The 16020-nt window shown below is 34.2% G+C and overlaps 1 protein-coding gene and 1 pseudogene across 1 annotated transcript; both read right to left on the reverse strand.

Moving 5' to 3' along the window:
* Nucleotides 1–522: 522 nt before the first annotated feature.
* LOC107856931 lies at nt 523–4807 on the reverse strand (annotated as a pseudogene).
* Nucleotides 3432–7405, reverse strand: LOC107856930 (pentatricopeptide repeat-containing protein At2g13420, mitochondrial). The gene has a single exon (XM_016701898.2). It carries the CDS (start codon nt 7206–7208, stop codon nt 5640–5642), a length of 1569 nt encoding a protein of 522 aa, XP_016557384.2. The 5' UTR covers nt 7209–7405; the 3' UTR covers nt 3432–5639.
* Between the last annotated feature and the right edge of the window lie 8615 nt (nt 7406–16020).

Genomic DNA, 16020 nt, shown 5'->3' on the forward strand with positions numbered 1-16020 from the left:
ATATGTATCATATATGGAACCCGTTTGGATAGACTAAAAAAAAGTGGTTGAAAAAAATTATTTTAAAAGTGCTTTTGAAAGTACTGAGCTTATTTTAAAAATAAGCAGTTAAGTGTTTGGATAAAAGTGTTGAAACTGAAAAAAAGTTATTATGTGTTCGTTAATAATGCTTTTAAGCACTTTTTTTTTTGTCAAAATATCTGAAATACCCTTATAGCTGTTAATAATATATAGAGTTGATTATTATTAATTTTTATTGCTAAAATGATTCAAATTAAAATTAATATATATATATATATATAATATATTTTCATGAATGGCTATTAATTTGTGCGCTAAAAAACTATTTTTGTAAAGTTTAAGTGTTGGATGTTTGTGTTTGAAAAAGATAGTTATATATTAAAAGATTATTTGTTTCTTCATGGTTATGTTAAGATTTCGTATCATTAAGGTGTAACTAAAAGATTGCTTTTTTCTTCATGGTTATGTTAATAATATTTCTTTCAAATATGATTTTAATATTCTTATATTGCATCGTTGAATTTATCGTGATATAATGGTGAAATATTTTATATTTGACATTATATAATAGTAGTAGAAAATGACACATCTATCCAAACGTTATAAGTATTTGTGTAAATTAGAGTTTGAAATTAGTAAAGATGGACAAGAGAAATGTGAAGAGAATTTGGACAATTGTGATAATTGGCCAACGGTAATAAATTTTGTCATGGCAGTTAACTTTTCATTCAGAGAGTAATGCTTCTTTCCCGCCAACCGAACACCATCTTGACATCAACACGTAGTGAAAAATTAGTGTGCTGTGAATGTGTTGTGAAGTAGTGAAGAATTAAGACTACAAAGATAAATTTGGAATAAGGAATAAATATAAAGGGATATAAATGTAATTTACTTGGTCAACTCTAATAGCTTATAATCTTCCAAAAGAAAAAAAGCTAGGAATGCTCGCTTCTTATTTTTGGCTTAAATAAAGCCAAAATGAACTTTTTTTTAAGCACTTAATAAAATTTGCCAAACACTTTTTTAAGCAAAAAATAGCTTATAAGCTATTTTGACCAACTTAAGCTAAGTCAAACATCCACATGGGATTTTAAGTAATTTTTATAAAAGTTGGGAGAGAGGATAATTATGTTGGAAAATACTTGGGGTTTATGTTGTTTATACTTATTTTTAACACCACAAAACAAATACTCAATAAGAAATAATGTCAATATAACTAATCCCAACATAACCTATTTTCAGACCAAACGACCCCTTAGAGTGATAATTTCAAATTGGATAATCAACGCCAAACAAATAATATATTAAGTACAAGAACTACAGGTGCAACAACTCTGAATTTACTGTCTTCACAAAATGGATTTGAACAAATATATCTGGGCCCTCGCCCACTTAGACACATGGTTCTAAAGATTAAACCTCAAAGCGGAAGTAAAGATTAGGCAGAAGAAGAACAGGAATGAGGAAAAGGCAACAAAATATGAGCGTATAATCATTATCGAGTTATAGAATAGGAAACGCAGAGTTACAATGTGTCAATGTCTACACATTCATTCTCTGGCGTAACTGAAGAGCTTTTGAGTTGGCACAACTAAAAACATGTTCAGATTTTTATACCCCATCAGTAGTTGGACGAGCTACTTTCGATAATATCTTACTATTAGCAATAACCTGTTACTTCTACGAGAGAGCTTGACCATATATATAGATTCATCCTCCTAGTCACCTTGTTTCCTTCCAAGTTATTGGTAAACATGATCTATGATGATTAACCAAAATCATGGGAAAAAAAACACAGGATAAGAAAGATACTGAAAAATAGAGGAGGTTTTAATTCAAAATTCAACAATGATTGCACTAGTAAAAGAAATTATGGTTTATGTTTTCTGCTCTTGAAACAGACTTTTGAAATGAAAAATGACTAACTAGTTTCAGTAATTGAATTATCCAAGTATGAATTTGTAACCTTAACACATGACTTGTAAGATTAAACTCACTTGCCAAAGCTACCTATCTTCCATAGTAACGCATTCAAGAAATTTACAAATAGAACAGATGTAATAACATCTGAGAAGAAATTTGTAAACCGTACAAAGGACTAGCAAAGCTGCGACATATGTATAGGCACACTCCGAAGATAAAGCACAAAGATACAACAAGAAGACATCAAAAGAGATGAAATTACTTCCAGCCTCAATGATTTGGTGATACCAATGTATCACTCAGAAACTAATTGTTCTTTACTCTTTCAGTAAAGTAATATGTTCTCATCCTACAGCAAAATATATCCAAATAAAATACAAAGAGAAAATTTCAGCAAACGATTAACCGTTATCTATCAATACGCCTTTTAATATACCTGAAGATGCAATCTGTTACAATCTTTGATTTTTCTCTGGCTTTTCTTCGTAATTACTTACTGAAAGGCCAAGAAGTAAAAAAAAACACACAAAAAGATCCAAATAGACTAATAATTGTAGAAACCTAGCAGCATAACAAACATACTTTCTGCCTCATTCATTGGCTCCTTTTGTTCAAATGAATATGACAGTGTTATTAGTCTGCCGTTTCATTACTCAACCATCATTAATTTTCTCATTGTTTTGACTGAATCACCTCTGTTGGATTTAGTAGAACAATACATATTAGTTCATATAGAAACATGGGTTCTAGTTATGGGTACAAATTATTCTCCACACCATACTTTTGCCAAGAGAATTTCCTTTATTTCTTCCTGGATTAAGCTACTTTGCTAGGTCTCCTAATTAACTCCACATCTTTTAGCTTTTCTCATTGGTAAAAACAATTTCTTTCCCACGATTACGGTCATAGTTTCTTTCAGTAATCTACATCAAAATTTCTTTACTCTAAACCTTATACCCACAAAATAGAAAAAAGTTGAACTCCAAATTCTTGCACAACCAACAGTTTACCAGATACCTTGACAAAAATGTTAATAACAAAAATCATAACAGATCAGATGAACAAAAAGGGAGAACTGAAATCTGTACATTACGAACTGAACTAACTCCAAAACTAGAGAAGGCAAATAAGCAAGTTCAAAGAAAGCCGAAGAGAGCTAAGCTAAGCACAGAGAAAGACTCCACCAGAAAGTACCAAAATTTGGCACAAAGATGAGAGAGGAACTGCTGGTAACGATGAGAATGGATAACAACACAGCCACCAAAAGATCTGCTACGTACTCACACGCCAATTGTGGAAGAAAAGGAGCAGCACGTGTGACAACTAAATACTCCTTAACTAAACTTGTATAACCCGGTCATTAGGTCGTAACCAGAGGCAGGTCACACTCTCACTTATTTGTAGTAGGAAATTAGACAGCAGGCTCTGTGTGTTCTGATTCATCAATATAGCAGGTTAATGCAATTTATAGAAGTGAAAAAGTGCAATTTACAAACAATAGGGAAAGACATTTAGGATTTACAATTATACTCTTGTTCCTCATATTCAGTTAGTAGAAAACGTGATTGCCGCTATAAAGCTTAATCAAACAAACTGCAATTACATGCTAAGTCTCCATTGCCAAGGAGAAGCAACAATAAAGCAGAAATATAAAATAAAATATGCATTCACTCACCTTTTTATACTCTAATTTCAAACTTCTCTCCTGTTGCTTCAAAATCCATCCTTTCATTTCCACCTCCATATAAAGGGACAAGGGTTCCCAAACTGACAAAGGATTCGAAATAGTCCAACCCCACACTAATCTTAGCACGTTTGAGCGCCTTTTCCTCAATATTATACCATGGGACTTTCTATGATCCATTTCCAGAAGAACTTCCCTACCAGTCACTGAGAATGATATTGGCCTTAGATAACTGAAATGTTGGTGACCCTCTAATTGCTCAACTGAAAACAACTTTCCCCAAGACTCTTTCACTCCATAGTCCTTCATCACCCATATGTCAACATGATCCAACACCTTATTCCTTGCATCAGCGACGTAACCTAAACGCAGACAAAGGCATTCTCCCAATTCAGTCAAATTCAATTGGGATGGCTTGCCCAAATTCTCAGGAAATGGCATCTCCTCAAACGTCTCACTTTCAAGATTAACCAACAAGAATCAACGAGCTCCTCCCCACAAATGGATCCTTAGTTGCTATCCAGTTTAATGCACCTCCCGCAAATGTGCCATTAACTTCCCTAAGCAACCAGTAAATACAATCTTGAACAATCTTCCACACACCCAACTTCAAACTATAAACCATAACCTCAGAGACTAAAGTAGGTTGATCATATGGGTGGTAGCACCATTGGGTTGTTCTATCCACCTTATAATCATCGTCAGAAGCATCATACCCAAAACCACTGCAAATTTTGGCCTACCCAGGACCCTGTACCTGTGGAATTCTGCTTGGAGGTTTCATTCGACATACAGGCAATTTACGGAACATCTTAGTGGATGGATTCCACACAGCAACATTGTCAATCAAGTTGTTAATAAAAATCAAACCACGGTGACAACCTAGTACCTGAGTTCGGCGATAAAACTGCTTCAACGGGTGCTCAAGATCTATTGGTTGTTGGGTTCATACTCCGTTATAGATTGAACTGAAGTGAAGCGAAAAAATGTTGTGAGCCTCGAGAATAATCTTCGTATCTGAGTTGGGTTTCTGTGTTTGTCGGCTGAGGTGAGCTTCGATGAATTTTGGGATGTCGATAAGGGATTTGAATGATTTCGATACACATCTGAATTCATCAGTGACTTCACTGGAAGTGGAGTAAGTATTTCACTGATTATTTCAGGCAGAACGTCCGACATTGTTGTGTCGAGATGAAATGGTGGTCACTCACTAGGGTTTAAGCGTTTATAGAAATGACGAGATATACTATTTTGGTAATAACATTTGTGAGAATTTGACCAAAATCATCCCTCTTATTTCACCCAACTTTCACTGCATCCTTACAATATTTCACTTAAACCTAAAACTTCCTTTAAGCTTCCCAAAGTTGATAAAAAAACGTCCCTCGATTAATTTTACGTCCATATTTGACAGATTCTAATATTCTCATGTGATTTTCTATTTCCCCTCTTTTCTCACAAATTCTTCGTTCCTTCCTCCTCTTGACAGAACCTCCTCTTGACAGAACAAAAGACACTTTTAGGAAGCTTAAAATAAGGTAAGGGCATATTGGTTGGCGAAGGGGCATATTGGTTGGCGAAGGGGCATATTGGTTGGCGAAGGGGCATATTGCTACAGTGTCTAAAGCTTCACTAATTCTTATTCAACATATTCTCGAGGTGGAACTATCAACCATCCCTTCTTACAGTTTAACAACAGTTTTGATTATTTCCAGCAGTAGCTAATTACTCGATTGAATAATCTTACCAGTTTCAGATCCTTCAGTCCCTTTTTTTATTAACCGTGGTATCCACGCCAGCTTGTGCGCACCTCAACTAAATCCACGGGATACCTGCCACCTCCGACCAGCAACAAGTACAGATAACTCTATCCACTAAGATCTTACTTTGGTCCTTGATTCTGTTACATCATCAATTATAAATAGCTCCCCATGAATCAGGAAATATCAGTTAGATCTTTATCTTGACATCAGATTATTCAGCCTTGTACCCATTGCAGAACTTCATCAGATTACCTTCTATAAGGCTTGAGGTGATAACTTTCAAATTCTGAACCAAAAGTTATTGATTCCTCATCAAGCCTTTTTTTTAACCTTCTCCAAGTTCTCAGCATATTGGATTGTATTAAGCCTCTATAAAGGGTCTCGAAGGTGACCTTGTGTGGCAGAAATCCCTTTTCTATCATTTCCATAAAGAATTCACAGGCCGTTTTCCATTTTTGTTTCTCACAAAATCCATGAATCAACAATGTATATGAATCTAAATCAGGCCCCGCTCCAGAATCCTTCATATCGTCCCAAATATCTCTTGCCATCCCTATTCTGCCCAATTTCAATAACATCCCCAACAATATATTGAATGTACACACGCTTGGTGAGCAGAGGGAATCCTGCTTCATTTTCTTGTACAACCTCAATGCACCATCGACATCCTTCCTCCCTTTAAACTCTTTAAAGAAACAATTGTAATTTGTGGATGTGGGAGTTACCCCGTTAGAAACCATTTGCTCGAGTAACAGCTCCGCATCTTCAAGCATACCACAAGAGCAGAGGCACTTGATGACGGAGGTATATGTCACAATATTCGGGCATATCCCTGTGTGTCTCATAATCCTTAATTTTTCAAGTGATAACTCAGGCTTATGAGCCCGGCTATAGACATGGAGGAGTATGGAGTAGCTGGTCACATCTGGTTCCACACCTCTTTCAGTCATTTCCTTAAACACCTTCTCTGCTTCCCTAATTACCTTGTCAAACCTACCATCCGGGTGCAAACTTGCTCTCCTGCAAATTCCATTCAACAACACATTGTAACTGACCACATTTGGATCAATTCCCTTGTCCAACATCTCCCCAAGAAACCTCCTTGCCATCTCTATATTCTTCACTTTACACCAACCATAAATCAGAATGGTATAAACCTTACAGTTGAGCTCCAATCTCCATTTCTCTTTATTGAAAACTTCAGTAGCCACCTTGACATATCCATATTTACAAAGGGTATCAAGAAGATAACAGAAGTGGGATTTCCAAACTTCATCTTCACTTTGTTCATCGAGAAATACGTGCATTTCAGTGAAGGTCCGAATAGCTTGACGGGTGAAGCCAGCAGAGATAAGCCTACGGATCAACAAATAGAAAGTAGTGAAGGTAATTTTAATGGATTTCTGGTCCATTTGGATAATAAGCTGCCAGGCAACATCGAACTGTCGAACTTTGCATAGAATGTCAATGAGGAGATTGAAAGCGGTGGTGCAGGTGTCATCGGTGGAATTGGGATGGGATTGGGAATATACATAGTGAAAGAAGGAGAGGGCAACTTTAGAAGAGTGCTTGAGGCGGAGGAGAGTCTGATGGACAAGGAAAGGGGTGAAGGAAATGCCATGGAGCTGAAGAGAGGATTCCATGGCATGAAATGGATTGTGGTGTTGAAGGAGTAGCTCAGAAATCAAGTCGGCGTCCTTTGACGATTCCAACTGTGGCAGTGCCGGTGTAGAGCAAAACAAGCGGACAAAACCGACGGGATTTTTTGTGAAGAAGAGCCGACGGAAATCCAATACGACACGCATTTCGAGAAGCATAAACCCTGAAAATGCAACAAAACACAGAAAACGGCGATTGTTCTGATTCAATGGCTCATTTGTAGATTTCAAATTATTTGAAAGGTTACTACCAAATTAACAGTCCAAATTGAGATACACATTAACATATCTAGTTTGTTTATATATTAATTTAAAAAAAATAATTAATATAAAAAATAAAACATAAAAAAAATAATTTATCTAGTAAATTAAATTAGAAAATTTGATACGGTTAAATTTGGAATGGAGGGAGTATATAATTTAGATTTTTAAGAGTATTATATACTCTCTTCGTCTCAAATTATCCGTATCAAATTTTTTAATTTAATTTTTTATTTTTTTATCTTTTTTCATTAATCAAGAAGAGACAAAATTATTTTTTCATGTTTTACCTTTTGAATTAATTATTTTTTTCTTCAAATTAAAATGTAAAATAATATTTAATAGGGGTAATATTATAAATTAGTCATGTTATTAATTATTTTTCCTAATTAATGTGTCATCTCAATTTAGGACGAGTAATTTGGGACAGAGGATGCATATATATATATATATATATATATATTATATGTAGAAGACAGGTTTCTACATGTCTGCTTGCTCCGTGATTTTATTATATCACCCCTAATTAATTATTATAAGTTATTTATATATTAAAGAATTAAAAATATTTAATTAAAAATAAAATAGACATTTATGATATATTTGATTCATTGTTTCAACCGTGATTTTACTATATCACTCCTAATTAATTAATTAATTATTATAAGTCATTTATCTATTAAAAAATTCATATTATCCAATCTGTTATTTTACTATATCACACATAATTAATTATTATAAGTCATTTACGTATTAAAAAATTAATAATATTTAATTAAAAATATAAAATAAATATTTATGACATATCTGTTTCAGCTGTTTCAACCGTGATTTTATTATATCCACTACAAAAAAAACTGTGTTTAGCGACGAAATTTACTGACAGACCAAATTTCATCACTATGTAGCGACGGGTTAGCAACAGAACATTCAATTTGGCCGCAGACATTGCAGTCCAATTTTTTGATATGTTCTTAGCAATGAATCAGTGATGGAATTTGATTTTCGTCACTAAATAATAGCGGGAAAAATTGACGCCCAAATTTAATGACGGATTAACAATAAATTTTTTGGTCGCTATGTTAATTATTTCGTAGCAACGGATTTAGCAACAAACTTTCGTCGGTGCCCTTCATTTTTTTTTAAGAAAAAAGTTTTTTGTTTAGCGACCAACTATGCTGTCATAAAATATTAATTATAGTTTTCTAATTAATTATTTTTACTATAGAAAAGGGGGGCTCTAGGTTTTACTCATTTCCACCCGCCCCCTATCTCTTCCTCTCTAAAATGAGATACTTTCCCCTTTATACTGATGTGCCTCTCTATTTCTAGATCAAAATTCTTCACTACTCTTGCTTTACTTGTCTTTATTTTTACTGAATCAGCTTCCGATCTTCAAGTTCTTGGATACGTGCTTCCAATTTGACCTCTATTCAACTGATTAATTCCATTTGCATGTAATTTCTGAACTGATCTGCAAGGAAAGATTCTTGATTCGCGACTATTTTCTTTTGGCTTTGATGGAACCAGCTATTTGAGGTATTTTCCTCTTTTTGTTCTTCATAAGTGTTGTTATGATGTGTGACACTACTATCCTGTCTTGGCCTTTATTTGCCATTTAATCCGTCAAGTGAGGTGGTTTAGGAAGAAAGGCATCAACCAGTAATGTAGAAAGTTTGACTTCTTGTAAAGAATCAACAGCTTTGGTTTATTGAGTCGTCCAACTGGTTTTTAATCCCCCGCTACATGTTGAAATATTTCTATAATGGGTTGTGTTATTTTAAGCTTACTTCAACAAAATCTTGTCTATTTGTATGTTCTGTGACGTAGAGCTATCCTTGAGGCATTTAACTTTGCCTAGTCCTATGGTAGAAATCCATCTTTGGTAGTTGGAATATGCTCTAGCACTTTTGAGTATTTATTCGTCCAGGGAGGGAAAGATTAGCTTCTTCACATTGTAAGTCTAAAAGCATGCTGGAGGATTGTTTGGATACTGATACAAAAGCATCATAATAATTCCTTTGGACTATGGCTAGTGAAGTAATGTAACTTTTGTCTTATGTGGTCGGTTTATTAGTTGAATGGCGAAGTTAGAAGTTGAAACTGGATTGTTTTGAAATATACCCTTGTCCTTTATATATCGGGTATCAATATGTATGGTTTGAATCATATGTATCAATTTCGTAATTAAAGTTAAACAAGTGGTTTTCTTCTTAGGGTAGTCTCTAGCAACCAATGCCTCCAAAGTGATGCATTAACTTCTTCTCTAATTATAAGAGGAGCTTTTTGAATCCTTAAGTTAGTTTTGCAATTGTATGAAAATTTAGAGGTACTTCACAAAACACATAATAAAATTATCCAGCTGTACTGAAGATAAAAAGTTATTCCATGTTATTTAGCCATCATATGTACATCATATGTTATTTATCCAACTGTACTAAAGAAAAAAAAGTTATTCCATAATACTTCTATATTCCACGGAAGCTCTAAAATATATAAGGGAAATAGTTTTAACCAATAAACGGATAACCGATTCTTTACAAATGTTTTGTATGTACATCAATGCAAAATGTTAACAGAGTGTGTCATATATTCAAATACTTATTTGATACACTTATCTTTCAGGTGTCTTTTTACTGGAATTGGTGTAGTGCAGTTGTAAATTGGTGGTAAAATAAGTAGAGTATTGTATTCAATCAGGTGTGTTTTAAAACTTTCTTTCGACTTTTTAATTTTTCTTGGTAAGCTTGTTGGCTTCTCGATTATGTTTGTAACTTAAAATAGAAGTATGTATCACTTTTATCTTATTTTAAAGGTAAACTAGTTTTGTTTTCTACTTTAAGAGCATAAGTTTGAATAATTTAGTGAAACTATTTAACTGTCAATTGATCAACTTAATTATGCTTTCTTTGCTAAGTAGTTCTTTATATAGAGCCTAATCATACATTATCGTATTTGTTAATAAACATTTCCAATAAGGTTAATTATTAATTAAGACTAATTGTCGTGTTTCTTATTAAGCTGGTTAATTAGCACTGATTATCCTTTTTTTTTATTTCAACCTTAATAGGAACATGAATAATCTAGAGCGTAGTTGGATGTATGAGAGGTTAGATGGCCGAGGGGGTTTATAATCTAGATTTATAACCGAGGTGGATGAATTTATTCAATTTGCATGTTCTTAACCAAATCGTATGAGTGGTGACAAAGTTAGATGTCCATGTGCAAAATGTCAGAACTATAAATTCATGGATGTTGAAACCATTAAATGCCACCTTTATCAATCTGGATTTATTGAGAACTATTTTATTTGGAAGCATCAAGGGGAAAGAGATGATATAAGTGAGACTTTTTATGGTAATGCATTGCATGGTGGTGGTCAACCAATATTCGAAGAGAATCCATACCAATAAATGATTTTGGATGCAGCTGGTCCCAACTTTTCTCAGGGTTCAAGCTGGCAATCTTATAGCAATAGTAAACCCGAGTCATCTCATCCTTTTCAACATTCAATGGAGGAAGATCCTAATCCCGTTTCCAAAAAATTTTATGATTTGTTAGATGCTGCTGATGCAGAATTATATCTTGGTTTATCCCTCTCTCAACTTGCAGTTGTCTCTCGAATATTGAATATTAAAATCGAGAAAAATATGTCATAGAGAGGCTATAACCAAATGATGCAATTGCTTAAGGAGTTTTTACCTAAAGATAACATCATGCTTGATAACTATTATCAGACGAAGAAGTTAGTGCGTAGATTGGGTTTGCCAGTTGAAAAGATTGATTGTTGTGAATCAGGATGTATGTTGTATTGGGGTGATGATGATGAACACCTTACATCTTATAAATTTTGTAGCAAGCCAAGGTATAAGCATTGTGTTGGCTCTCGTAAGAGAAAATTGGTCCCTTACAAGAGAATGTATTATTTTTCTTTGATTCCAAGATTGCAAAGATTATATGCATCTCATGCTACAGCTGCTGACATGAGATGACATCATGAGCATAAAAAAGAGGATGGTGTGATGCGCCATCCATCAGATTCTGAGGCTTGGAAGCACTTCAATGAAAGTCATCCCTTTTTTGCCGCTGAACCAAGAAATATCAGGTTGGGTTATGTACAAATGGTTTTCAACCATTTAGTCAGTCCGGAAAAAAATATTCTTTGTGGCCAGTGATTGTTACTCCATACAATTTACCTCTAGGAATGTGCATGAAAGAGGCTTATATGTTCTTAACTATCATTGTCCCAGGTCCCAGCAATCCCAAACATAAAATTGATGTTTATCTGCAATCCCTAATTAAGGAGCTGACCTTGTTGTGGGAGACAGGTGTGGAAGCATTTGACATCTCAAAAAGGCAAAACTTTAAATGAAGGGCAGCTTTGATGTGGACAATTAGTGACTTTCCTGCATATTCTATGTTATCGGGATGGAGTATTGCAGATAAATTAGCATGTCCTTATTGTATGGAGGAAACACAATCTTTTAGATTGCAGCATGGAAGAAAACAATCCTGGTTTGATTGCCACAGAATGTTCCTTGACCAGCACCACCCATTTAGGAGAGATCGAAAGAACTTTCTTAAAGGCCAGACTGTCAGAAGACCTGCCCCAACAAATAGAATAGGAGAGGAAATTTTGGATCAGATTTGTAATTTAGGGATAAGAAATGTAACAGAGTTAGATGCAGAACAAGTTAATAAAATAATATGTAAGACATTTGGGTGGAAAAAGCGAAGCATCTTTTGGGATTTGCCATAATGGAGTTCTAACATGATTTGACATAATCTTGATGTTATGCATATTGAGAAAAACTTCTTTGATAATGTATTTAACACTGTTCTTAATTTTGATGACAAAACTAAAGATAATCCACAGTCACGGTTAGATACGGCAAAATATTGTGATCGACCTTAATTGGGAAAGGATAGTAATGGCCAATATCCAAAAGTTGTCTATACATTAGACAAGGAAGCAAGAACAATCTTGTTTAATTGGGTGAAATTCTTAAAGTTTCCAGATGGGTATGTTTCAAATTTGGGTAGGTTTCCATACACAAATGCGAAAAGGTTATTTGGAATGAAGAGTCACGATTGTCATGTGTTCATGCAACGACTAATGCCTATTGCTTTTCGTGAACTACTTCCTAGTAATATGTGGCAGACACTTAGTAGAACTGAGCTTATTTTTAAGGATCTTACTTCGACCACTCTACGAGTGGATGATATGGTGCGATTAGAGAGAGATATTCCATAAATTTTGTGCAAGTTGGAACGTATATTTACTCCTGGGTTCTTTGACTCAATGGAACATCTTCTTGTGCACCTTCCATATGAAACAAGGGTTGCTGGACCTGTGCAATATCGATGGATGTATCCTTTTGAAAGATAAATATATAGCTCTATGTCAAACTTGTGACGGTTAATTAATACATAACCTTCCAAAACATAATGTTACATCTTTTTCTGTATATAGGTATTTGGGAACTCTTAAAAAGATGATTGGGAATAAAGCTAGTGTTGAGGGTTCCATTTGTGAAGCGTACTTGATGATGGAGTCAACACAACTATTTTCTCATTATTTTGAACCTCATGTCATGTCACGAAATCATAATATGGATCGTAATGACGATGGTGGTGTTGTGGAAGATCTTAAAGGAAATCTTTCAATATTCTCTCATCCAGGTAGACTTTGGGGAGAAACAAAGAAAAGAGATTTAATCTTAGATGAAATCAAGGCGGCTTAAACTTATATTTTACTAAATTGTGAGGAGGTTGAGCCATCTGTGAGGTAACCAAATTCTCTTAATTAATAATAATAAAATCTATTCTTATTTCGTGACTTCTCATATATAAATTAATTTGTTGCAATGAAGTATGTACCTGCAACGTTTGGAAGAAGAATTTTCAAATCTCTCTCAAATCGAAATAGACGAGAGCCTTGAAGAAAATTTCGCTATATGGTTCAAGGGATATGTAAGATTTAAATAAATATTAACTTTCATATAATGATGTATGTACTTAAATTGGCTTCTCATGTTTAACTAGATCTTTGTTTTTTTTAAAAAAATATGCTTGGTGCAATCCTATTGAAAATGAATACTTGTGTAGTCTTGCTCGTGGACCATTATAGGAGCTACATCTCAGTCAGTTTATTTTGTTAACGGATATAAATTTCACACAGAATGTCATGGTAGCATGAGATCAATAATGAATAGTGGAGTTTGTATCTCGGATCCAAATTTTGGGGATTATTATGGGCGAATAAAAGAGATCATACAAGTGGAATACCGTGAAGCACCTTTAAAGCAAACTGTGTTATTCAAATGCGAATGGTTTGATCCAATAATAGATGTCGGTGTTAAGAAGCATGATCGGTACAAATTGGTTGATATTAACCATTGTCGTCAATATAAAAAGTATGAGCCTTTTATTCTTGCAATGCAAGCAATGCAAGTATGTTATGTACCTTATCCAAGCAAGAAAAAGGACAAAGAAGATTGGCTAGTTGTATTAAAGGTCAAACATCAAAATGTTATTGAATTACCAGTTGAGAAAGTGGTGATAACTTCAGAACTAAATGTTCCTTTTCAAGTTGAAAAAGTTAAAGTCCATGAGATAGATATCTCTGTTTCTGTAGATGAAGATATTCTATTGCATGATCCAAATGGGGGTGTACTTGAAATGAATGAACCTCTTAATGATGGTTTATTTAAAGAGCATCATGAAATTCAAGATGGATGTACAGAAGAAGAATATGAAATCGAGGAAACTGAGGAGGAAGATGAAGAGGAAGAGTTTAAAGAAGACATAGATAGTGAATAGATCTTGATAAATATCTGCTATTTTAGCTTTGTTGTATTTTGTTTTTAGTAAGAAACTACGAAATCTGCTATTTTAGCTTTGTTGTAGTTTGTTTTTAGTTCAAAACATAAACTGTGCCAAGTGTTCAAAAAAATATCTTATTTTAGCTTTGTTGTTTGTTGTTTTTACTAATTTTTCTCTAAGATATCATCATCTTATAAGTTTTTGGTTTCCTTTTAATAATCTGCTAATTTTTCATATTGCATCATTTTAATTTGATTTTTAATAGTGATAATCTAATGACACCGTTATTTTTTAAGATATGACTCGAGGTGGATAGCGTGCTAGCAAGTCCACAGGCAGGAGTAAGGTTGTTAATCATGTAAAAATTCCTTCTATTCCATCTCCAGTAATCGAACAGGATGATACAAGTTCCATTCCGACCATGCCACCCGATCAAACACCGGTCATTCCTGAGATATCTCCTATTTCACCTAACCAAAGCAGCCCAACAAACCAGAATATGAATGCTCAAAGCAACACAGCAGCTGAGGCAACATCTAGTTAGAGAAATGTATCTACTTCAGGAGATTCCAATTGTAACAATGGCCAGACCCTTATTTTTCTGACTTCTTCAGGGTTAGTACCTACTACTTATATGTTTACTACTTTTGTACATAGATGTTGTATAGTGTTATTGATTTTGAATTTGATGTTGTACAGGTTGGAACCATCTTCCAAATGCTCTAGTTCCATTACATTGTCTTTCAAAAGTGAAGTTGATCCTAATGAGATCAACTGGAAAGGTGTTCCAAAACAAGGATATTAAGGTAGATATTTTAACCCTAAAATATCTGCCTTAATATCCTTTACTTCTATTTAAATGCTATCTACTATTTATATTAATGACGTTTCTTCAATCATCAACTTTTTTTAATTAATTCTATTGGCAGATCTTTTCAATGAAACATATCCTCATTTTGTTTCTAACTGTACTTCATGGTTTCAACCAACAACGTAGCTAGTGTAATCTCACCGTGTGCGTGAGGGTAGTTTATTTGCAATCTTACCTCTATCTATCTTGCAATAAAAAGAGTATTTTCTCTGTGGAACATATCTACTATTTTCTATTATTGCAGCTGCTGCTGGTTTTATGCTACTTTTCCAGCAAGCAACTGTTTTCCAGAACTGCAACATACTACCCAAGAAACCAGTAGTTGTTGTTTTCCAAAACTGCACCAGCTGTTTTCTACATGTGCATTCTTATTTGCTACACTAATAGTTTCTGGAAATTGTTACTGTTGTTGTTTTTTGTTATTGCAGCTTCTGCTGGTTTTATGCTATTTTTTCAGCAAGCAGTTGCTGCAGTTTCTCTTGTTTATCCTCTTTGTTTTGCAACATTTCTTTCCTTCTACTCTCTTCTTTTTCCTCTTTATTTTGCTGCTATACCAACATGTTTGGTGACATTTTTTTGCTTAGAATAGGGCAAAGAAACTTGGTGGTGTGTCATGATTCTCTTTTGGTATACTGCTAATGTACGTTGGTCTCATTCTAAATACCTGAAAATTCTGTATGGGCTCTTAAAATAGGTCGAGATCCAACTCCAAGTGAGTTACATTTGCACATCCATACACATAATCATGATGGAAAATCTTTTGTTAGTGAGCGTTCCCGACTTCTACATGTAAGTCCATAACTTACATCTAACGATATGATACTCATCTCTTATTTTTCTTTTGTGTTGCCATGAACTTGAGTCTATTTTAATAATTTCACTTGTTACAGGAAAGGTATGAAGAAATTATACGGGAAAAAGTACAATGTGAATCTGAAATAGATCAATTGGAGACATATTATGAAGCTGCGGGAGGAGCAAAGAAGAAAAGATTGTTTGGTCTTGGATATGAAG

This window comes from Capsicum annuum, chromosome 1, assembly GCF_002878395.1.
Source record: "Capsicum annuum cultivar UCD-10X-F1 chromosome 1, UCD10Xv1.1, whole genome shotgun sequence".
Taxonomy (NCBI): Eukaryota; Viridiplantae; Streptophyta; class Magnoliopsida; order Solanales; family Solanaceae; genus Capsicum; species Capsicum annuum.

Excerpts from the sequence above, each read along its gene's own strand:
- LOC107856930 (XM_016701898.2), bottom strand. The coding sequence starts at position 7,208 with ATGCTTCTCGAAATGCGTGTCGTATTGGATTTCCGTCGGCTCTTCTTC.